This window comes from Hemiscyllium ocellatum, chromosome 44 (assembly GCF_020745735.1).
Source record: "Hemiscyllium ocellatum isolate sHemOce1 chromosome 44, sHemOce1.pat.X.cur, whole genome shotgun sequence".
NCBI classification, from domain to species: Eukaryota; Metazoa; Chordata; class Chondrichthyes; order Orectolobiformes; family Hemiscylliidae; genus Hemiscyllium; species Hemiscyllium ocellatum.
Window position 1 is genome coordinate 9705285 of NC_083444.1, and position 24796 is coordinate 9730080.

The 24796-nt window shown below is 47.8% G+C and overlaps 1 protein-coding gene across 8 annotated transcripts in view; it reads left to right on the plus strand.

Annotated features, from left to right (window-relative positions):
- Positions 1 to 24796, plus strand: part of LOC132835269 (uncharacterized) — a 96019-nt gene that overhangs the window by 48190 nt on the left and 23033 nt on the right. For 3 of the 8 annotated variants that reach the window (XM_060854673.1, XM_060854675.1, XM_060854679.1), the window contains 13 exons: positions 2916 to 3013; positions 3696 to 3867; positions 4517 to 4640; positions 7580 to 7707; positions 7802 to 7885; positions 9100 to 9171; positions 10676 to 10729; positions 14431 to 14508; positions 15647 to 15727; positions 17208 to 17294; positions 20093 to 20179; positions 20390 to 20470; positions 23058 to 23184. In XM_060854673.1, the coding sequence (XP_060710656.1) occupies positions 2916 to 3013; positions 3696 to 3867; positions 4517 to 4640; positions 7580 to 7707; positions 7802 to 7885; positions 9100 to 9171; positions 10676 to 10729; positions 14431 to 14508; positions 15647 to 15727; positions 17208 to 17294; positions 20093 to 20179; positions 20390 to 20470; positions 23058 to 23184 (1273 nt within the window). The remainder of the gene's footprint in view (positions 1 to 2915; positions 3014 to 3695; positions 3868 to 4516; positions 4641 to 7579; positions 7708 to 7801; positions 7886 to 9099; positions 9172 to 10675; positions 10730 to 14430; positions 14509 to 15646; positions 15728 to 17207; positions 17295 to 20092; positions 20180 to 20389; positions 20471 to 23057; positions 23185 to 24796) is intronic. The other 5 variants (XM_060854674.1, XM_060854676.1, XM_060854677.1 and 2 more) reach the window with 5 other exon arrangements.

Consider the following 24796-nt stretch of genomic DNA (forward strand, 5'->3'; position numbering starts at 1 on the left):
TTTGGTCCATATCCCTCTAAACCCCTCCTATTCATATACCCATCCAGATGTCTTTTAAATATTGTCATTGTACCAGCCCCCACCACTTCCTCTGGCAGCTCATTCCATACACACACCATCCTCGGCATGAAAATGTTCCCTTCAGGTCCCTTTTAAATCTTTCCACTCTCACCTTAAACTCATGACCTCTAGATCTGGACTCCCCCATCCCAGGGAAAAGATGTTTACCCTATCCATGCCCCTCATGATTTTATAAACCTCTATACGGTCACCCCTCAGCTTCTGAAAATCCAGGAAAAATAGCCCCAACCTATTCAGCCTCTCCCTATAACTCAAACCCTCCAGTTCTGGCAACATCCTGGCAAATCTTTTCTGAACCCTGTCCAGTTTAATAACATTCTTCCTACAGAAGGGTAACCAGAATTGTATGGAGTATTCCAAAAGTGGCCTCACCAATGTCCTGTACAGCCGCGACATCACCTCCCAACTCCAATGCTGTTACCAATACACCAAGAACATTGAAAGCCTTTGTCACTACCCTGTCTACCTGTGACTCCACCTTCAAGGAACGATGCACCTGCACCCTGGATCTCCTTGTTTGGCAACATTCCCCAGGACCTGACCATTAAGACTATAGGTCCTACCCTGATTTGCCTTACCAAAATGCAACACCCCACACTTATCTAAATTATGCTCCATCTGCCATTCCTCAGCCCATCCGATCAAGGTCCCATTGTACTCTGAAATAATTTCCTTCCCTCTCCATCGCAACACCTGTTTTTGGTGTCATCTGCAAACTTACTAAACACGCCTCTTATATTCTCCTACAAACCATTTATATAAATGACGAAGATCAATAGACCCAGCACCGATCCTTGTGGCACACCACCGGTCATAGGCTTTCAGACCGATAAACAACCCTCCACCACCTCCGTCTCATACCTTCAAGCCCAATTTTGTATCCAATCGACTAGCTCCACCTGGTTCTCATGCTAGCTAACCTTACTAAACCAATCAACCATGCAAAACCTTGTTCAATGCTTTGGTGAGGACCTTTATAGCCAATGTCTGTCACGCTGACGTCATCAATCTTCTTTGTCGCCTTTACAAAAACACTCGATCAAGTTAGCGAGGCACAGTTTCCCACGCACACAGCCATGCTGACTATTCCTAATCAGTCCTTGTCTTTCCAAATGCACGTACATCCTGTCCCTCAGAATCCCCTCAAAACGTACCAATCATTGACATAAGGCTCACCGGTCTATAGCTCCTTGGCGTTTCCTGACAGCCTTTCTTAAATAATGGTACCCCATTAGCCAACCTCCTCCTGGTACCCACAGCTATCAATATCCGGCGACCAACAGTTCTCTGAGATAGAGAATTCCAAGAAGTTCTCCACCCCCTAAGTGGAAAGATACCCTAAATAGCCCACCCATTACGCCCAGTTCTAGTCTCGGGGAAACACGCTCCCAGCATCTTCTCTGGCAAGCCCTCAGGATTTAATTAAACTCCTCAATTTATGTTTCTCTTTGTTCTTTCATGGGATGTGAGCCTCACCGATTAGGCCAGCATTTGATGGCCATCTCTAATTTCCCCTTGAACTGAGTGGCTTGTCTGGCCATTTCAGAGGATAGTTAAAAGGTAACCACATTGCTGAGAGTCTGGAGTCCTGTGTAGGCCAGGCTGGGTAGGAATGGCAAACTTGCATCCCTAAAGACCATTGGTGAGCCGGTGAGTTATTACAACAATCGGTGGTCGTTTCACGGTCACCATCTCCATGCCTAGCTTAATTTGATTTTATTAAATTGAATTTACGTTCCACCAATCAGCCACCGGTCCACCACTCTGTCCTCAGAGCATTAACCACGCTTTCTGGATTATTAGTCGAGTGACATTAACTCTTTGTCGTCATCTCCTCAATGTAATCACATCTCAGTTGTTTTGAATTCCAGGGAATGCAGATAGGTTCTACTCAATCTCACGTAGAATCCCTACAGTGTAGAAGTAGGCCATTCGTCCCATTCACGCCGGCCCTCCAAAGATTATCCCACCCCCCATCTCCATAGCCCTGCATTTTCCCATGGCTGGTCCGCCTAGCCCGCACATCCTTGGACACAATGGGCAATCTAGCATGGCCTAAACTACACATCTTTGGACTGTGGGAGGAAACCGGAGAACCCGGAGGAAACCCACGTGGGCACTGGGCGAATGTGCAAACTCTGCACGGACAGTCACGTGAGGGTAGAATCGAACCCTGGTCCCTAACTCTATGAGGAGAAAGTGAGGTCTGCAGATGCTGGAGATCAGAGCTGAAAATGTGTTGCTGGAAAAGCACAGCAGGTCAGGCAGCATCCAAGGAACAGGAAATTCGACGTTTCGGGCATAAGCCCTCCTGATGAAGGGCTTATGCCCGAAACGTCGAATTTCCTGTTCCTTGGATGCTGCCTGACCTGCTGTGCTTTTCCAGCAACACATTTTCAGCCCTAACTCTGTGAGGCAGCAGTGCTAACCACTGAGCCACCGTGCAGCCCTGTCCTCATTGACTCTCATTGTAGAGAATGTGGATGGACCCAATTGTTTTGCAGCTCATCCAACAGAAAGCTGCAATGGGCCCTTTTACTTCCTGTTCTCTGCAACACCACTGAATCTAATTCCTTCTCACCCACTGCAGTTGTACAGAATTTCAACCATTCCAGAAAATCCTACCAATTGGCTAGAACCACTTCAACAAATATCTTGCAAAATATTTCCAACGCTAACTTCTGCCTTCTGTATTTGTCGCTGTCAGCTCTGGTCTGAATACTGTGCTGCAGTGGTGGTGGGGCCAGCGCACTGCTCAGGAGCTGCTCTGAGATCTGCATGCTGTGCTGATGCTCAGTGAGCTGACTTAAGTGTTCTGCTACTTGCCTATCTAGGAGCTGTGGAGATCGAGGAAGACGCCAGTGCAGAAGGTCAGAGAGTGGGTGAAGGAAGCACAAGGGAAGTGATGAGGAGGAAACCGGAAAGCGATGAGGTGAAAAGCAGAAACATTCCTTGTTCTTATTCCCACCTCTTCTGTCTTCTCATTCTGAATCTGGAATTGTTAACAGAGCGGAAGGAGACTGTTTGGACGATACCCTTCATGCTATTTTCCAGCCCCCGCATTCCCCCATGAAGACCTGCTGTTTTGGCGACAACCATTGACTACGCTCAGGCAGCACGTTGCAAATCCCCGCCACTCGTTCAGGGAACATGGGTGTTACCGGCCGGTTTGACATTTATTGCCCATCCCTAGTTGCCCCTTGAGAAGCTGGTGGTGAGCTGCTGCCTCTGTGTGGTGTAGAGACAACTGCAGTGCTGTTAGGGAGGGAGCTCCCCTGTATCCCATCAGCACCCCAATGTCCTGTCACCAGTGCCCCCTCCACCCATCTCCCCACTGTGTGTCACCTGTGACCCCTGCCCATCAACCCCCAGCCGCATTGCCTCATTCTCCACGTGACATTCCTCTCTGCCCCTTGGCTTTGTCCTTCACTAATCCTGCTCGTCTTCTCTGCTTTGACCCCTTCCTCTTCCCTCCTGTCTCCCACTTGCCCCTCAGCTGCCCTATGCCCATTCCCCACCACTTCTGCCCCCTCTGAGTTATGTAGCTTTCTACCTCGTGTGTACCGAGTAACGGTGATCGAACAATTTCCGAGTGATTTGTCCTTTGCTCAAAGAGTTCTGGAGATAGCCTTGATGTTCAGACTGATCTTAACCTAAAGGCGGAGATACCAGAAGCCAGTGAGGAAGTTAAAGGAGTGATTGGCCAGGAGGAGGCGGCAACTGCTAACTTGCATCAGGGAGCCGAAGCTCAGCAGATGGCAAAATGGAAGGAGACCCCCAAATCAGGTAATCATATTGCCACATTGCAGCTGCACAGGATATTGGTAAGGCTACCTTTAGAATACCGCGTACAATTCTAATCAGCCTTCGAAACTTGAAAGGGTGCAGAAAAGATTGACCAGGGTGTTGCCAGGTTTGGAGGGTTTGAGCTACAGGGAGAGGCTGAACAGGCTGGGGCTGTTTTCCCTGGAGCGTCGGAGGCTGAGGGGTGACCTTATCGAGGTTTATACAACCATGGATAGGGTAAATAGACAAGGGATGGGGGGGTGTCCAAAACTAGAGGGCATAGGTTTAAGGCGAGAGGGGAAAGATTTTAAAAGGACATGAGGGGCAATTTTTTTTTCACACAGTGTGAGGTTTGGGTGTGTAGAATGAACTTGCAGCGGTAACATTGGATGCAGGCCAAAATTGAAAAGACACTTGGATAAGTTTCGCTCATGGAGTCGTATGGGACGGAAACAGGAGTTCATTTCTGGGCAAGGTTTGGAGAGGAGTGGGGCAAGCTTAGACAGATGAGGCCAGGTTTTTGGGGGGGGGGGGGGGACATGCTCAGTGTGGACGAGCTGGGCTAAAGCGTCCCTTTCCGTGCTGTATGATTCTAGACGTCTCAACTGAATGCGGTCACTCTCTGTCTTTTCCTCTGTCCTTCAAACAGCGCTGCAGCTGGTTGTGAGCAACCTGAACTCTTCGAAGAATTTTGCCGAGCTGCAGATTGCTGTGATCACATTCTTCATGGAGAGAAAGCTGTTGATCACATCCATCGGCATGAAGAAATCGAGGTAGGGAGGGGTGAGATCAGTTTGTCATTAGGACGGTGCTTGCAGCTGCACTGGGTCTCAATACCCAGTGAAATTGTGGGGTGAGGTTTTGAGGTGCAAGTGTCAGCCGTGGAGCTTGTGTGGAGTGCTAACAGCTACAAGACCGCTTGAAATACTTGTGCTTTTGTTTGCTGTCAGTGGGCATGGCTCAGTGCTCTGGAGGCCGGAGGCTGCTACACCCACAGTCCCTCGGATGGTGGGTCTTTTCTCTTTATCGGCTCAGACCGTGCAGCTTTGAACCCTCACCCCTCACCCCAGCTTTGAACCCTCACCCCAGCGTTGAATCCTCACCCCACACGTCGGACAATATATCCCCTCCTCCCAACGCCATCAGAACAGCTCTCAACTCCACCCTGTCCCAAGCCACTGGTCTATCACCACCCTCCCCGCTTCCCCACCAGTCAGAGTCCCAGTCTCGTTCCCCACCCACATTGTCTGGGATCGCACTGAGGGAAGACGTTAAGGAAGCAAAGCTTCCCCTTTTAATTACGCTTCAGTCCATCTGTTCAGACATTCCATGGAATTTGGGCCTTGAACCATAATCACCTAGTTCAGGTAGGGATGTTATCACTGTGTCCTTGTGTTTCCATTCTTATCAGGTTTTTTCAGCCCTCTGCCCCTATGTGTCTGTGTCAGCCAGAGAGGTCTATATCATGGAAACTGGCCCTTCAGCCCAACCTGTCCATGCCGCCAAGTTTTCACAATTTAAACTAATCCCATTTGCCTGTGTCTGGTCGATATCCCTCCATACCTATCCCATCCATGTACCTTCAAATGTTCCTTAAATTATAAAGTTGTACTCGCATCCCCACCACCTCCGGCAGCCCATTCCAGACACCCCCCGCCCTGTGTGCGCGTGAGAACACCCCCCGCCCTGTGTGCGCGTGAGAACACCCCCCGCCCTGTGTGCGCGTGAGAACACCCCCCGCCCTGTGTGCGCGTGAGAACACCCCCCGCCCTGTGTGCAATTGATCATTGAATATTAATTTATTTTCCTCCCATTTTTCGGCACTCAGCCTGTAGCCTCGTAAGCTATGGCATTTAAAGTGTTCATCTGATAATTACTTAAATATCTGGACAGTTCCTATCCCTCCCACCCTCTCGAGCAGTGAGGTCCAGATACACACCATCCTCTGGTTTAAAATCTCTTCCTCAAATCTCCTCAAAACCCCCTGCTCCCTTACCTTAAAATTGGTTATTGGCCCCCTTTACTGAGGGGGTAACATTTCTCTCTGTCTATGCCCCTCAGAACGTTGTACACCTCAGTCAGAAACCCGTCTACCTTCTCTGCTCAAAGCACAACAACCCCAGTCTGTCGCATCTCTCTGAACTACTCCAGCCCAGACAACATCCTGGTGAATCCCCTTCTGCACCCTCTCCAGTGCAGTCATGTCCTTCCCACAGGTGTGGCGACCAGAACTGCCAACATCACAACCTCCTTGCTCTTGTTAGCTGGAAGAGCACCGTGCAAGCAAGGGAGATCATCCATCAGAAGGAGCAAGGCAAACTTATGCATTAGGACAAGGTTGATCATTAGCAGAAGGCTTTGGGAAGTTGCAGTTAGCATCAGTAGCGCCGGGTAAGGGCAAGAAAATTATTTACAGTAATTACTTTTCATGACCACAAGTGATTCTGAAGCATTTGAACAACCACTAAGTGCTTCTAATCATGGTTATAATACATGAAATGTCATGATGTGGAGGTGCTGGTGTTGGACTGGGGTGGGCAAGGTTAAAAATCACACATGACACCGGTTATAGTGCAACAGGTTTATTTGGAAGCACTAGTTACAAAGGAGCAGTGTTCTACATAAACCTGTTGGTGTTGAGTGATTTTTTTTTTTAACTGTAAGAAGTGTGATTACAAACCTCTCCTGCAAACGACCAGATCCTCAGCTTTGGTGTAGGTTTCAAAAATCACTCTTGATCAGAACATGGTGCAGAACTCTTTCTTCCAGTAGGGTGACACGGTGGCTCAGTGTAACTGCTGCCTCACAGCACCAGGGATCTGGGTTTGATTCCAGCATCGGGCGACTGTCTGTGTAGAGTTTGCACGTTCTCTGCCGTGTCTACATGGATGGGAGATCCAAATATTAGATTAAACGGATGAAGTACAAAAGAATGAAAGATGTGCAGGTTAGGTGGATTAGCCTTGCCTAATTGTAGGAGAAAGTGAGGACTGCAGATGCTGGAGATCAGAGCTGAAAATGTGTTGCTGGAAAGGCGCAGCAGGTCAGGCAGCATCCAAGGAGCAGGAGAATTGACGTTTCAGGCATGAGCCCATAATTCCTGAAGAAGGGCGCCATGTTCGAAATGTCGATTCTCCTGCTCCTTGGATGCTGCCTGACCTGCTGCGCCTTTCCAGCAACACGTTTTCAGCTTGCCTAATTGTCCAGAGCATCCAGGGATCTGCTGGCTAGTCTGGTTAGCCAAGGGAAATGCAGGGTTACGGGGATAGCATAGGGGACGGATCTGGGTTAGATGCTCTTCGGAGGGTCAGTACAGACTTGGTGGGCTAAATGGCCTGCTTATGCACCATAGGGATTCTACGATTCCATAATAGTTATCTCTGATAGAGGCAGAAAGACTTCCTCTGTCCTGCACTGGCCTGGATTATTTACTCAAGTCTCTGAAGCTCTGACCTCCTGATTCTGAGGCATGGATGCCACCAAACTGCTTTCTGTAGCCGAATAGTCAGTGCTAAGTGTGGTGCCCAAGGCAGGAATGATACTCAACCCGATGAGAACAGAGTTGAGCAAGTGAACAAAAGTCTGCTTTTTGAAGAATACATATTTTAATTTTGTTTTTGTTGATTCTCATGCTCTTTGGGATAGCAGTGAATTCTTCTCTTGTCTTCCTAAGCCAAACTCTGTGTTTTTCCTCTCTTTCCCCGCGCCTTAGAAAACGTGGCATCGTGACCTTCCTGTCTGGTAAGGATGCAAGCCAAGCACTGAAGTACAACGGTGAAGAGTTGCTCGGCCGAGCTCTGCGGATGCGTAGACCCCTGCAGATTCTGAGACCGGTAGCAAGTAAGTCCAAGGCTTAGTTAACGTTCGGTCCTTGCGTTTTTCCTGCAAGTGAAGTTGTTAGTTTGTTTGACGCGTGCGATGTTTATTTTCAAAGTTGTCAAGGGAAGGAAACGAAAGCTGAAGGATGCTGACGGGGAATCCTCGATTCCGGCAAAGAAGAAGAATGTTCAGAAAGCAAGTACGTGGCATTGTCGCAGCAGCGTTCCAGAACCGTCGTCTAATGTGCCGGTAGATTTGGTGAAGAGAGGAGGGGGTGCAGAGCAGCCAGCTACCTCAATCTCAGGGTCCTTTAAAACTGCGGCTCAGTAGCTGACCTTCCTTTGAACTGCAGAGTTGTGGGTGTGGGTCCCAGCTCGCGGACCTGAACATACAACCTGGGACAACGTTCCCACCTTGGGATGTGTGCTGCTGAGGTGCCACCTTTCAGACCGAACATTGGCAGCTAAGTTGGAGACCCCATTTGTCTCTGAACCGATATCTCAATATAGCCCGTGGGATCTTGCAGTATGTGAGTCAGCTGCTGGGTTTTAATTAGAACATGTCAAAGGTTCACTCAGTCTAGTCTATTGTAGTCGCTGCTGACAATGTGTTCTCCTCTACACTGAGGAAACAAAGGGTAGGCTGGGTGACAACTTCACAGAACGCCTACGTTTTGTCCGCAGAAAAGGACTCTGAGCCTCCAGCTGCCTAGCACTTCAACACAGAGCCCTGTGTTCCCTGGCCAACACCTTTGTCTCCAGCTCGCTGCAAGTGCTCAAGTGAAGTTCAGTGCAAGCAGAAAGAATAGCACCTCGTTTTCCGCTCAGGAACTCTTCAGGCTTCTGGACTTGATATCGAGTTCAACACCTTTCCCCAACACCAGGCCTTATTATCTCAGGGTCTGCTATTATGACTGTTAGCTGCTAACAGTCCCCATTAATAGCTATCACCCTCCTAGCCTGACCATCATCCTTTGTGTGTCCAACTATTCTCTCGCGTTTTGGGCTCTATCTCCATCTAGTGTTTACCCTCCACCATCACCACCAGCTGTCATCGGTTCTGAGATGGGGTCTCTTGACCCAAAATGTTCATTCTGATTTCTCTCCACAGATGCTGCCAGACCTGCTGAGCTTTTCCAGTGATTTGTGTTCTTGTTTCAAAAATACGACACTGGCTGAAAGACACTTTGAAAGCCGCTGTAAAGAATCGTTATAATTGTCGGGCCAGGGCTACAGGGCAGTGGCAGAAGGGTGGGATTAATTGAGTTGCAGGTGCAGAGAACTGCTATAGATGTGAGGGGCTGAGTGGCCTCCTCCTGTGCCATAACTGTTCTGTGATTCTGCAAGTCTTTTTGTACTTTTTCCAACTGGGTACCTGTTGTTACTTAGCTCTTTACTTTTTGTTTTCCAAAAGCCATATTGACTAAGAAAAACAAGAAGAAGCCAGAGTTACTGATTAAAAGGAGGAAGAAAAAACAAGAAAAAAGTATGTACATATCATCTCTTCCTGAAATGAATCTGTACTCTTCTTGCCCTCTTTCTACCGAATTTACTACTCCCCAGCAAACACCCAGAATGCACTCTGGTTCTAGCTCAGAAAATGGCTGACGGGTTGTCAGTGTATCTTGTGCTGCTGGCCCATGCACACCAAGAAGACAATCAAACTCTGTCAAACTGGCTGAGCCTTCAGTGCTTAGAAGGAAGCCATTCAGCCCATCGTGTCTACTCGTGCTTTGTGTAAATCTGCATGCTCTAGTTGTGATTTAAGAACAGCGTATGCTATTTGGGCATCAGAGGGTATTCTGGAGTAATGGTAGTGCCCCCTTCCTCTGCACCAGGTTCAAGCCCTAGCTGTCCTAGAGGTGTGTCATTACTTGTCCGAACAGATTAGGTTAAAAGTCTATAACAACCCAGTTCCGCCTGGGAGAATCTGGACTGTGGATGGGAAATGTGGACAGCACCTACGCTGTAGGGTAAACTAACTGGCCAGGTCTTCTTTCACCCTTTAACCAATAGACTGCTAACCCAGAACCCAGGCTAACGCTAATAGGTTGGGTATAGGTTTGACTCTCACCATGGCAGCACCAGGGACCCGGATACGATTCCAGCCTCAGGCGACTGTCTGTGTGCAGTTTGCACGTTCTCCCCGTGTCTGCGTGGGTTTCCTCTGGGTGCTCTGGTTTCCTCCCACAATCCACAGATTTGCAGGTTAGGTGAATTGGCCATGCTAAATTGTCCCATAGTATTCAGCGATGTGTAGGTTGGGTGCATTAGTCAGGGGTAATGTAGGGTAACAGGATAAGAGAATGGTTCTTCGGAGGGTCGGTGTGGACTTGTTAGGCCGAAGGGCCTGTTTTCACACTGTAGGGACCCTATGATTCTATGAAAGCAGTCCAATTCCCTTAGTGTTAGGTGCATTAGTCAGGGAAATGGTTCTAGGTGGATTACTGTTTGGAGGGTCGGTGTGGACTTGTTGGGCCCAATGACCTGTTTCCACACTGTAGGGAATCTGATTTAGTCCACTAATCTTATTCTCCTTTATACACAGTTTTAAAGTCGGGCAGACATTCTCGCTGACATTCTTGGGTTAGAGTTAGAAGTCTAAACAGCTGCTGCCCAGTTTGCGCTAGTTGCTCTTAAATCACAGCTAAAGCACACTGATGTATGCAGTGAATTGACAAAGCTGTTGTGCATGATGGGCCGAATGGCCGAGAGTGAAGAGTTTCCAGTTTGTTGTTCTACAAACAATCCTGCACTAGATTCAAATCCCAGTTTGAATTGAGTTTGCTGGTTGGAGTGGATGTGCAGTCCGGTTGGTCTCTGTGTCCCTGAGCTAGTGTTTTAGCTGGCCTTTGGACTCTTGAGGACTGACCAGTAATATCCTTGATGCTGGCTTGATTGGTGGGTGTGCACGGGAGGAGCAGGCAAAGTCAGGGTCTTGTATAGGACCAAGGAATTTATTATCCGCTAATTGTATGTTTGTTCATCAGAAGCTGAGAAAGCATCGGCAAGTCAGAAGATGAAGAAAAGACATTGGGAGATAAGTATGTAAATAGATACTTGCAAATATCTTGCAGATGTGGTCTCTCAGTGGTTAGCACCGCTCCCTCTCAGTGCCAATTCCCTCAGGCAACTGTCCGTGTGGCGTTTGCACATTTGCCTCGCATGGGTTTCCTCCCACAGTCCAAAGATGTGCAGGTTAGGGTGGGTTGGCCATGCTAAATTGTGCATAGCGTCCAGGCATGTGCAGGCTAGGTGAATTAGCCATGGAAATGCAGGGTTACAGAGGTGAAGTAGGGGCTAGATCTGGATGGGATGCTCTTTAGAGGGTCTGTGTGGACTTGATGGGCCAAATGGCCTGTTTCCACACTGTAGGGATTTTGTGTTTCTCTCATCATAGGAGAAGAAGTAGGCCATTCAACGTATTGAATCTACTTTGCTACTAGCGATATAATGACTAGTCTCATAATCTTCAACTCAACTTCTCTGCTTTTTCTCCAACCACCCTTGGTATCCTTACTGAGTTTAAATATACTTAATGATCTGGCCTTGACAGCCCACTGTGATAATGTAATCCCCAGACTGACTGCCATGAGAGAAGAAATTCCTCCTCATTACTGTCCCAGCTGGAAGACCCTATTCTGAGATGATGCCCTATTAGAAGGATGTTGTGAAACTTGAGAGGGTTCAGAAAAGATTTACCAGGATGTTGCTAGGGTTGGAGGGTTTGAGCTATAGGGGGAGGCTGAATAGGCTGGGGCTGTTTTCCCTGGAGCGTCGGAGGCTGAGGGGTGACCTTACAGAGGTTTATAAAATTATGAGGGACATGGATAGGATAAATAGACAAGATCTTTTCCCTGGGATGGGGGAGTACAGAAGTAGAGGGCATAGCTTTAGAGTGAAAGGGAGAAAATTTAAAAGGGACTAAGGGGCAATTTGATTAGATTAGATTACTTACAATGTGGAAACGGGCCCTTCGGCCCAACAAGTCCACACCGACCCGCCGAAGCGCAACCCATCCATACCCCTACATTTACCCCTTTACCTAACACTACGGGCAATTTAGCATGGCCAATTCACCTGACCCGCACATCTTTGGACTGTGGGAGGAAACCGGTGCACCCGGAGGAAACCCACGCAGACACAGGGAGAACGTGCAAACTCCACACAGTCAGTCACCTGAGTCGGGAATTGAGCCCGGGTCTCTGGCGCTGTGAGGCAGCAGTGCTAACCACTGTGCAATGTTTTCACACAGAAGGTGGTGCATGTATGGAATGAGCTTTACAGCATTTAAAAGGCATCTGGATAGATATGAGTAGGAATGGTTTTAGAAGGATATGGGCTGGGTGCTGGCAAATGGGACTAGATTGGGTTGGGATATCTGGTTGACATGGGCGAGTTGGACCGGAGATTCTGTTTGTGTGCTGTATATCTCCACAATTCTCTGTACATTTCCTACCGCATTTCCCATTCACTGTTAAGCTGTCAGCTGTCCTGGTGTAATTGAAGACTCCAACCAGCAAATAAGTCTCTCGAGCCAATTTCCCATCCCTCCTATCCTGTCCCAGCTGCACTGGTAGGGTCAAAGAACAAGGAGGCTTTTCATACGACACCAGTTTGGCCTCAGTTGGAGGATCGTGCCCAATTCTGGGAACTGGGACTTCAGGAAGGATGTGCTGGAATTGGAGGGGCGAGAGAGGAGATTTATGAGAATGATTCCGTGTGAGGACTTCGAGGACTGTTGTCACAACCGGATGGTGTAAACAGGGAGAAAACGTTTCCACTCAAAAAGGATCAACAAGGGGACACACCTTTGAAGGAGTTAGTGAAACAAGTGAGAATGATATGTGGTGAGGGATGGGATCTGGAATATACCGGCTGCAAGTGTGGTGTGAGCAAGGTCCATTGAGGCACTAAATGGGAGTGAGATGGTGATCTGAAAAGGAACAATGGGCTGAGATACAGGGGCACTGGCCCAGTTCAGATCTTCAATTAGCATGTCAGTGCCAACGTGATGGGCTGAATGGCCTCATTGCTGCAATGGGACATTTCTCTAGTGCTGTTATTATTTGCGAATGTACGTTTCAATTTGTAAATATTCAGGTGTTTGATTTAGTTGTAGGTGAGCGCTTTGGAGAGAGTGACCATAATTCAGTTACATTTAGTTGGAAAGGGATAGGTACATGCTACAGGTTAAGAATTATCGATGGAGCAAGGGCAATTATAATGCGATTAGGCAAGAATTACGATGCATAGAATGGGGTAGCGAAATGCAGAGGATGCGGACAATGGAAACGTGGAGCTGGTTTAAGGAACAGATATTGCGTGTCCTTGATAGGAATGTCCCTGTCAGGCAGGAAGTGATAAGGCAAGGGAACCGTGGTTTACAGAAATTGCATCTCTTGTGAAGTGGAAGAAGGGGGTTTATGTGTTGATGTGACAGGATGGTTCAGGTGAGGCGATGGAGAGTTACAGATCAGCTAGGAAGGATTTAAAGAGAGAGTTAAGAAGAGCAAAGAGAGGACACGAGCAGTCTTTAGCAGGTAGAATAATGTAGAACCCTAAAGCTTTCTATAGGTATGTGAGGAATAAAAGGATGACTAGGGTAGGAATAGGGCCAATCAAAGACAGAAATGGGAAGTTGTGTGTGGACCCTGTGGAGATCGGAGAGGTGCTAAATGAACATTTCTCATTGGTTTTCATTCAGGAAAAGGAGAATATTGTGGAGGAGACGATTGAGATACGAGATATTAGACTAGAAAGGGTCGAGGTTAGTTACGAACAGGTGTTGTCAATTCTAGGATTGAAAGTAGACAAGTCCCCTGTGCCAGATGGGATTTATCAGAGGATTCTCTGGGAAGCTAGGGAAGCTAGCAGATATGTGGAAACACCAGCCCCTGCAAGTTCCACTCCAAGCAAATCTCCTTCCTGCCTTGGAAATATATCAGTGCGTATGTTGCTGTCGCTGGGTCAAAATGCTGGAGTTTCCTTCCTAATGGCATTGTGGGACTGCAGCGGTTCATGAAGGCAGCTCGCTCCCCCACCTTCTCGAGGGCAACTAGGGGCGGAATAAGTGCTGGGCCCAGCCAGTGACACCCACAATCCCGCAAATGAATAAAAAGCATTGTCCTGTAGAACACCCCTCAGTCCTCTTCGAAGTAGCAACTGAAGGATCTTTTATGTCTACCCAAAGCCGAGCCTCCATTTTAGCCGACAGCCAGCGTTTTCAAAACCGCAGCGCTCCGTTAACACTGCCACCAGAGCTGTCAGCCTGAATCTTTGTGCTCAGGTCTCTAACGTGGGAACGGAGCTCTTCAGATGAGCATTATGACTTGTCCATATGGCTATTTGAATAGAAAGACTGTGCTGGATTACAGAAAAAAGGGTGGCTCAGTGGCTCATTGGTTAGCACTGCTGCCTCACAGCGCCAGAACCCAGGTTCGATTCCAGCCTCAGGCGATTGTCTGTGTAGAGTTTGCACATTCTCCCTATGTCTGCATGGGTTTCCTCCGGGTGCTCCGGTTTCCTCCCACAATCCAAAAGATGTGCAGGTCGGGGTGAATTGGCCAATGCTAAATTGTCCATAGTCAGAGGGAAACGGGTCTGGGTGGCTTACTCTTCGTAGGGTTGGTGTGGAGCTGATGGGCCGAAGGGCCTGTTTCCACACTGTAGGGAATCTAATCCGAAAAGGCAGAAAAATGGCATTGGCACTATCTTTGAACTTGTTTTGTTTCTTCCTGGGAAGCTGCTTCAACTGAGAAACATGGAGAAGGCGACACAGAAACCTCGCTTCGGCAGCTGAAGAAACGGAGACGCGGCAAGTGTAAGTGGATAAAACTACTTGCGATTTGAGGCTGTCTCTGGCTGAGCCTGTTCAGGCACAGCACTGGCCACCTCGCCAAGCATGTCTGCAGACTCAGTCAGTAAAAAGTGAGGTCTGCAGATGCTGGAGATCAGAGCTGAAAATGTGTTGCTGGTTAAAGCACAGCAGGTTAGGCAGCATCCAAGGAACAGGAAATTCGACGTTTCGGGCCAGAGCCCTTCATCAGACTCAGTCAGTCAATTCATTGCCCCTGGCAAGTCATAGAGATATACAGCCTGGAAACAGACCCTTTGGTCCAACTTGTCAGATGCAGATCAGATACGCTAAATTAATCTAGTCCCATTTATGTGTAATCACTCATTCCTGGAGACACTCTGCTGAATCTCCTCTCCAAAGTCTTTGTTACAATGTTTTGCCTCACATCATTTCTGGCTGTTTTCCACATCCACTTAAAGCTGCCTTAATAGTAGGGTAGCTCATATTGTACACATGTAGCTTTGACCAGGGGAGTACAACACCAAAGGAGGCCATTGAGCCCATCAAGTATGCATGGGGAGCCACATGGGTGAGGAAACTGGGTGGCACAGTGGCTCAGTGGTTAGCACTGCTGCCTCACAGCGCCAGAGACCCGGGTTCGATTCCACCCTCAGGTGGCTGTCTATGTGGAGTTTGCACATTCTCCCCATGAGTGCTCCAGTTTTCTCCCACAGTCCAAAGAAGTGCAGGTTAGGTTGGATTGGCCATGCTAATGTGTCCTAAAGTGTCCAGGGATGTGCAGGCCAGGTGGATTACCCATGGTAAATGCAGGGTTGTAGGGATAGGATAGGGGGTTGAGCGTGGGTGGTCAGTGGTGACTCAATGGGCCAAATGGCCTGCTCCCACACTGTCGGGCTTCTATGGAAGTTACAGGCTGAACCCTTGATGGATTTGACAGGGGCATGAACTGAAGAGGCCAGGTGGGAAACACTTTTTATTTCAGGAGATCCTTACCAGGTGCAGAGTGGGACAGGAAGAAGCCAGGACTGGTGACAAAAGTTGGGGTGGCAAGGCGGGGAAGGGGCAGTAGGATTGTGGGGCTGGAGTGCACCTTACCGAGCACAGCTCTTGTCAGAAAACTCACTGCTTTGTTTTCAAAAAGTAGCTTCAAGTGAGGGACGCAAAGGCGACGAGCTGCAGGACAAGTTGTTTGAGAAGGAAAAGAAGCAAAGTACAGAAAAACGTAAGTGAATAGTTGTATCCTGCTCACTCACTTTATTGCCTATCAGTTTGTTCAACCATATATTTATTCACCCACCACCCTGACTTGGAACTACGTCGGCTGCGCCCTCACTGTGTCGCTGGGTCAATAGCCTGGAGTTCTCTCCCACAGCATTGTGGCTATCCCCACACCACATCACACAGACTTCAGCCGTTCAATATGGCAATACTCCAGAAGAATTTTAAGGCTGATTATGAGATTGGCAAAACACACGATATCCATATGCTGTGAATGAATCACCAAAAAAGATAAATAGGAAGTGCATCGTTAGCCAGGCCAGCGTTTATTGCTCACCATTTGAGATTACTTCAACTGCTGAAGTCCGTGGGGTATAGATACACTCTCACCGTGTTATCAGGGAGGCAGTTCTAGGAGTTTATTTTATTTATTTGCTGGCCAGCATTTAATACCCATCCCTTGATGTCCTTGAAGACCCTTTGGAGCGATTAGTACAACTGAATGGCTTGCTAGGCCACTTCAGAGGGCAATTGAGAGTCTCTTGCTGTCGTCCCAGAGTCACAAATGGCAGCTTCCTTCCCTGAAGGGCATCAGTGAACCAGATGGGTTTTTCCAACAGCGTCAACGGCCTCGCGATCATCAGTAGATTCTTTTCCTATTGAATTCAAATTCTACCATCTGTTGAAGTGGGATTCGAACCCAGAGCATTCGCTGAGTTTCTGGATCTATAATCTTGTGATAATGCCACTAGGCCATCCCTATTTGACCCAGCAACAGTAAGGGAAGAGCTGATGTAGTCAGGATGGTGGCAGCTTGGAGTGGTCTTGTCAGTCCTACTCCATCCATGCTATCCCCACACACCTGTAAGTTCTTCATCTTCAAGTGCCCATCCATATTCCTTTTGAAATCATTCATCATCTCTGCCTACACCTCGATATTAGTCCCAGCTGGTTACCACCTGCTGCATAGGGAGAAAATAAAAACCAAGCTTCTTGCAAATAAGAGCAGGAGTAGGGCCATTTGGCCCTTCAAGCCATTCATAATGATATTGGTTGTTCATCCAGCTCAGTTCCCTGTTCTCGCTTTTACCCCATATCCCCCTAACAACCCTATCTAACTCTTTCAAAGCTTTCAATGCAGCTGTGTCCTGTGACAGAGAATTCTACTCCTGGTTTTTGGCTCCCCTGGTCATCAGGAGCAAATACCAAATCGATGTCACTATCTCCTTTTCCCCTTTGACCTCCTTTTCGAAGTACTGGGCTTACAACTGAGACACAGTACTCTCTGAGGTTTGGCCACTAGGTTTTGTACTCTATTCCCTTCGTAAAGGCTTGCGTTTTTGATGATCAACTTGCCGGGTCTGATAGAGGAAAAGGGAGAATTACAGGAGAGCAATTCAACAGGATCCCAATTGTCAGAATGTGGCCTCTTACATTGCTCAGTAACACCACTGTCATCAAACCCTTCCTTTCTTCCCAAAAAGCTGCTTTTAGTGAAAGAACCGACGGGAAAGCTGCTTCTCTGCCTCAGAAGAAGAAGAAAAAGAAAAGGAAAAATGCTGAGAAGAAAGGTAAGGAAGTTCTTTTCAAGATTTGAAGTTGTGTCTACTTCAACCTTTTCAATGACTTCCATTGCTGGTTTGAACAGGAGCAGTGGTTAGCACTGCTGCCTCACAGCACCGGGGACCTGGCTTCGATTCCACCCTCGGGCAACTGTCTGTGTGGAGTCAGCACATTCTCCCTGTGTCTCCCTGGGTTACTTCCGGGTGCTCTGGTTTCCTTCCACAGTCCATAAATGTGCAGGTTGGGTGTATTGGCCGTGGAAAAGGCAGAGTTCTAGGGATAGGGTTGGGGACTAGGTATGGATGGAATGCTCTTTAGAGGGTCAGTGTGAACTTAATGGTCCGAATGGCCTGCTTCCACTCTGTAGGGATACTATGAAGTGCTTGTGATATTGCTGGTAATCAGTTGTTGGCGCACTTCACTCACACACACTCATAGCGCGCGCGCACACACACACACACACACAATACATACACACACACACACACACACACACACACACACACACACACACACAAACAATCACTTACATTCTCACACAATACACACACACACACATTCTCACACAATACACACACACACACATTCTCACACAATACACACACACACACACACACACACACACACACACACACATTCTCACACAATACACACACACACACACACACACACACACACACACACATAAACAGAAGTTGCAGCATTCTGGTCAATTTTGGATTAGATTGTATTCTCGCATGTACTTGAGTATAGGAATACAGGAGTACAATGAAAAGTGTACAAAATCGCCATTCTCTGACGCCCAATTGGTTACACACTTGACTACAAAACTGGAATCTTAAAAAAAACCAGCAGAAATAAACAAAACAAAGCCAAAATGACTGAAAAACATCCAGATATTAAAGTCAGGTGATAATTTCAAACTTTGCAGATGAAAGAAAACGTGTACCAAACAAAAACAGAAACTGCTGGAGAAACCAGACAGGCCCGGCAGTATCCATGGAAATGGAAACAGAAACAGGGTTCAGTGTCTCAAACCTGCTCAAACTGTTTGGATTAACAACGCAGTGATCCTGAGTTTGAACCTGACTGCAGCAAACTAATGTCAATTTGTCAAGTTATTTTTGGAAACCCAGCTCATTCATGGCAACATTTCCCAGTGCAGCGCAGTCTGACCTACATGTCCCTGTGTTACCGTAGAGAACTTTGGCGGGGGGGGGGGTGGAGAAAAGCTGTCTTTTCATGTTAACAGTATTCCCCAAACAAGATTTAAGAAAAAGGAGGGGAATGAAAGGGTTTGGATATTGAGAAAGAGTGGGTAGACCGAGTTGAGGTACAGAAGTGGGGATGTTACAACTATGAATGATTACGTTTCTGATTAAGAGCTTTTGCTGGAAGCATCGATTTTTCCTGCTCCTCGGATGCTGCCTGACCTGCTGTGCTTTTCCAGCACCACTCTAATCTTGACTCTGATCTTCAGCATCAGCAGTACCCACTTCGGCCTAATGGTTACACCATGTCAGGTCCATTTGAGGCTTCTCGGACACTGAAGCTCTCCACGTTCAAGTTCAAAAGGATATCTGAAAATGAGATATATATTTTAAAAAAAACACATTTAACAAGATGACATCCAAATTTGGGCTGACAAGTGTCACAGAAATGTCAGGCAACGACCATCACCAATAAGAGGCAATCTAATCACTACTCTGGATTAGTGATGCTGGAAGAGCACAGCAGTTCAGGCAGCATCCAAGGAGCAGCGAAATCTGGCGTTTCATCAGAAGGGCTTTTGACCGAAACGTCAATTTCGCTGGTCCTTGGATGCTGCCTGAACTGCTGTGCTTAGATTAGAGTAGATTACTTACAGTGTGGAAACAGGCCCTTCGGCCCAACAAGTCCACACCGACCCGCCGAAGCGTAACCCACTCATACCCCTACATTTACCCCTTACCTAACACTATGGGCAATTTAGTATGGCCAATTCACCTGACCCGCACATTTTTGGATTGTGGGAGGAAACCAGAGCTGGGAGAACGTGCAAACTCAGGCCTGAGGCGGGAATTGAACCCCGGTCTCTGGCGCTGTGAGGCAGCACTGCTAACCACTGTGCCACTGTGCCGCCCACTAATGGGTGGTGCTCTTCCAGCACCACTAATCCAGAAACTGGTTTCCAGCATCTGCAGTCATTTATTTTTACCAATCTAATCACTACCCCTTGATATTCAGTTGTGTTATCATCACTGAATTCCCCCACCCCACCACTATCAACGTCTTAGGGGTTATCATTGTTCAGAAGCTCAACTCGACGCTCCACATAAACACAGCAGTTACAGGAGCAGGTCAGAGGCTGGGAATACTGTGGAAGGTAACTCACCACCTAACACACCGCCTGTCCACCAGGCGCAAGGCAGGACTCTGATGGAATACTCCCCGCTTGCCAGGATGGATGCAGCTCCAACACCGTCCACGCCAAAGCAGCCCCACTAATTTGGTGCCACGTCCACAGGCATCCACTCCCTCCACCACTGACGCTCAGTAGCAGCAGCGTGTACCATCTACAAGATGCACTGCAGGAGTTCACCAAAGATCCTCAGGCACCACCTGCCAAACCCACCACCACTTCCATCTAGAAGGACAAGGGCAGCGGATACATGGCATCACCAGCCCCTTCAAGCCCTCCCACCACCTTGATGTATCACTACTGTGTCGCAGCCTCCTCTGAAACACCACGAGCGATTCCCTGGTACATTTACAAAGAAAGGCTCGCCAATCTATTGCCAATAAACATTTCTTTGGTCTCCTTCAGTTTTCTTAAGCGACAAGGGAGCAGAGCGGGTGAAGGAGAAGGTTGCCTCTGTGCTGCAAAAGAAAAAGAACGAAAGTAAGAAGAAACGTAAGTAGATTAAACAATTTCTAACAACAAAATCGGAAGTAGTGCTCAGTTTTGTCTCTTTGATGCCATGATCTGTCCCATTAACAAGGAGACTGTCAAATGCAGGGCTCCTAGCCTGTCCCCACTGCATTTCTCTGCCAGGCCTACCATGCTCAGTCAGGTTGTCTGATAACGCCAACTGTTACTGCGTTCTTATTTCCTTCCTCCAAGTGACTTCAAGCGAGAAAACAGCAGTGAAGGAGCACGCCACCCGTGTAAAGACGAAGAAGCGTAAAAAGACGCAAGAGAAAAGTACGTTAAAATGGGACACAGTCAAAGTTAACATAAAACCAGGAACTGTGGGGGCTGAAGATCTGAAACAAAGACAGAAACTGCAGGAGCAGCTCAGCAGATCTGTGAAGAGAAAGCAGAGTCAATGATTTGAGTCCCTTCCTCAGAACATTGTCTCCACAGATGCTGCCAGACCTGCTGAATCTCTCCAGTAATTTCTGTTAATTGCGTTTTGTGTTTTTTAGTCTCCCTCATTTGGCTGCCATACACAGAAACACATTGTTGTACCGTGGGCTGCTCACCTCGGAGCTGAGGAGATTGCAAGGTTATATTTGGTTTGATTTTTTTTTATTGTCACATGTAACACAGTACAGTGAAAAGGTTTGTTTTGCGTGCGGTACAGATAGATACAAAGGGCATAGGCGTGATAGAACAGAGCAAGGAGCACAAGGTTATAGATGCAGAGAAGGTGCACAAGCTGCAGAGATCAACGTTAAATTTAAAATGTGAGAGGCCCATTCAGATATCTAAAAACAGCGGGGAAGAAGCTGTTCTTGAATCTATTTGTATGTGTATAGAAACTTTAAGAAGGTGGGAGAGCGTATATCCAGGATGGGAGAGGGGCCTTTGATGTTGGTTGATTAGATTAGATTACTTACAGTGTGGAAACAGGCCCTTCGGCCCAACAAGTCCACACCGACCCGCCGAAGCGCAACCCACCCAGACCCCTACATTCACCCAATTTAGCATGGCCAATTCACCTGACCCGCACATCTTTGGACTGTGGGAGGAAACCGGAGCACCCGGAGGAAACCCACGCAGACACTGGGAGAACGTGCAAACTCCACACAGTCAGTCGCCTGAGTCGGGAATTGAACCCGGGTCTCAGGTGCTGTGAGGCAGCAGTGCTAACCACTGTGCCACCGTGCCACCCACACCGTTGCTTTCCTGGTGTGGTGGGAAGTATAGATGGAGTCAGTGGATGGTAAGCTGGTTTGCGTGATGGCAGGATAACAGCCTTGGAAGGAGCAATTCTTCCCATTAGGGGTTTGAGTTATAAAAGTAGGCCGGGACTTTATTTCACGGAAGCTTAAGAGGTTAAGGGGTGACTTATGAAGGTTTATAAAATCACGAGGGACATAGGGAAGGTGAATAACAAGGGTCATTCCCCTAGGTTGGGGAGTTCAAAATCAGCGGCCATGTTTTTAAGGGAGAGGAAAAGGTTTTAAAGAAGATGTGAGGGGTAACGTTTTTACAGAGGGTGGTCAGTGTGTGGAATGAACTGTCAGAGGAAGTGGTGGATGCGGGTACAGTTATAACATTTAAAAGACATTTTGATAAGTAAATGAATAGGAAAGGTTTGGAGGGATCTGGGCCAGGAGCAGGCAGCTGGGACTGGTTTCGTTTGGGAACATGGTCAACGTGGACTGACAGGACCAAAGGGTTTGTTTCAATGTGGTGTGACTCTGTAATGGATGGTATCAGGGTGAAGGGACAAAATTTAAAGTTTCAGACTAGAGATTTAGGAATGCTATGAGGAAGATGTTTTTTAATGGAGCATGTGGTAAGAACTCGGGACATCGCGAGGGTGCTGGAAGCAGAGACCATTACTAATTCCAAAGGGAAATTGGATGGCCACTCGGTGGGGAATAAATTTTCAGGGCTACAGGTATCGAGCAGGAGAGAGGCCACTGACCAGATTGCTCCGCAGGGAGCTGGCATGGACTCAATGGGCTGAATTGCCGCTGCCTCGACTGTAAATGACTCCATGCTCCAGCATGGAAGGAGCTCATTCAGCCCCTGGTCCTTGGGTGATCTCTTCGAAAGAGTTCTCAAACAGCTCCCTTCGCCCTTGTTCTTTCCCCATTGCTTCATAAGTTTTTCCCCTTAAAGCATTTATCCACTTTGCCTTTGAAAGTTAACGCAGCATAATTGAAAGCGAGCACTCCTCGGGTCACGAAAACCCACAATGTCAGAAAATCATTTCTCATGTTGTCTCTGGTTTTGTTTGCAAAACCACGCTGTACAAGTCTTCTCAAAACTCATCGCACTGTATAAACAAAACGTACCTGAGATGAAATATCGTCTTGTTTTATATTCCTAAAGGCCATTAGCAGGGATCTAGGGCTTGTGTTTTCACCTCTCTCTTATGTTGTCCAACCCTGGCCTTTCCTTACAATCTGTACATCCCTGAAACGCCTAGTACCAGTGTCTACTTCATCAGGAGTTATGAGTACAGGTTGCACATTGTCACTGGTGCTACCTTCGGTTTGCAATGATTTGATCCCTGTGGTTCTGGCCCTGCTTGGAGCTCCTTCATTCTCCTTCCCTCCCCAGGTGAAGCAACTGGCTCAGTGTCCATTGGTGAGGGTGGGGGTGTATGTGTTGGTGTGCCATCCAGTAATACCAAAGCCAGAGGACACTCAAATATTTTGAGACCACCCCCACCCCACCAAACCAAAATCCCTTTGGTGTTTGCAAAGCCCCAAGTTTGTGACCATGTTTAGAACGATGAAGACTTCCATTGGGTGAGGAAAGAAACCAACTTTCTTCGGAGAATCGACAGCGTGTGAGGCCCTTCTACTCATCACGTTCCTTGTTCTCGCAGCTTCCTGGTGTCTCTACATCCAGAAGTTGAGGTCCCAGAATTCACCTTGCAAGCTGAAGGCAGCCATTGGCGATTTTCTAAGTGCGAGGTCGGTCCCCTACAAAGAGATCCAGTTGAATCCTGACAGGTACGGGCTTGAGTTTCTCTCGCGACAGTCAGTTTTCTATCCAACTGGGACATGATGTCAAATCCAGGGAAGGAGATGCCTTTTCTTTCCCAACTTTAGGCACGTAGTGTCAGCGGCAAAATCTCCCAGACTACATAAATCGTGTACGAGAGTAAAGCTCCATCTAGAACTTTGCCCATCAAACACTCCCAAGACAGGGACAGCACGGGATTACGTGCAGAGTAAAGTTCTTTCTACACAGTCCCCATCAGACATTCCCAAGACAGTGACAGCACAGGGTTAGGTACAGAGTAAAACTTTCTGTACACTGATCCCCCCATCAAACACTCCCAAGGCAGGGACAGCACAGGGTTTGATAGAGTAAAGCTCTCTCTACACAGTCCCCATCAAACATTCCCAGCGCAGGTATAGCAAGGGGTTCGATATGGAGTAAAGCTCATTCTTCACTGTGTTTCTAGCAAACATTTCCAGGACAAATATAGCGCACAGTTAGATACCGATTAAAGGTTTCTCTGCACTGTCTCCACCAAAACACTCCCAGGGCAGGTATAACACACAGGTATATAGAACATCGAAAAATACAGCGCAGTACAGGCCCTTTGGCCCTTGATGTTGCGCCGACCCAAGCCGACCTAACCTACACTAGCCCACCATCCTCCATATGCCTATCCAATGCCCGTTTAAATGCCCATAAAGAGGGAGAGTCCACCACTGTTACTGGCAGGGCATTCCATGAACTCACGACTTGCTGAGTAAAGAATCTACCCCTCACATCTGTCCTATACCTACCACCCCTTAATTTAAAGCTATGCCCCCTCGTAATAGCTGACTCCATACGTGTAAAAAGATTCTCATTGTCAACCCTATCTAAACCCCTAATCATATTGTAGGTGGGCGGCACGGTGGCACAGTGGTTAGCACTGCTGCCTCACAGCGCTTGAGACCCGGGTTCAATTCCCGACTCAGGCAACTGACTGTGTGGAGTTTGCACGTTCTCCCCGTGTGTGCGTGGGTTTCCTCCGGGTGCTCCGGTTTCCTCCCACAATCCAAAGATGTGCAGGTCAGGTGAATTGGCCATGCTAAATTGCCCGTAGTGTTAGGTAAGGGGTAAATGTAGGGGTATGGGTGGGTTGCGCTTCGGCGGGTCGGTGTGGACTTGTTGGGCCGAAGGGCCTGTTTCCACACTAAGTAATCTAATCTGTAAGTAATCTAATCTACACCTCTATCAAGTCACCCCTAAACCTTCTTTTCTCCAATGAAAACAGCCCCAAGTGCCTCAGCCTTTCCTCATACGATCTTCCTACCATACCAGGCAGCATCCTGGTAAACCTCCTCTGCACCCGTTCCAGTGCCTCCTCATCCTTCCTATAGTATGGCGACCAAAACTGCACACAATACTCCAGATGCGGCCGCACCAGAGTCTTATACAACTGCAACATGACCTCATGACTCCGGAACTCAATTCCTCTAGCAATAAAAGTCAGTACGCCATATGCCTTCTTCACAGCACTATTTACCTGGGTGGCAACTTTCAGAGATCTATGTTCATGGACATCAAGATCCCTTTGCTCATCCACACTACCAAGTATCCGACCATTAGCCCAGTACCCCA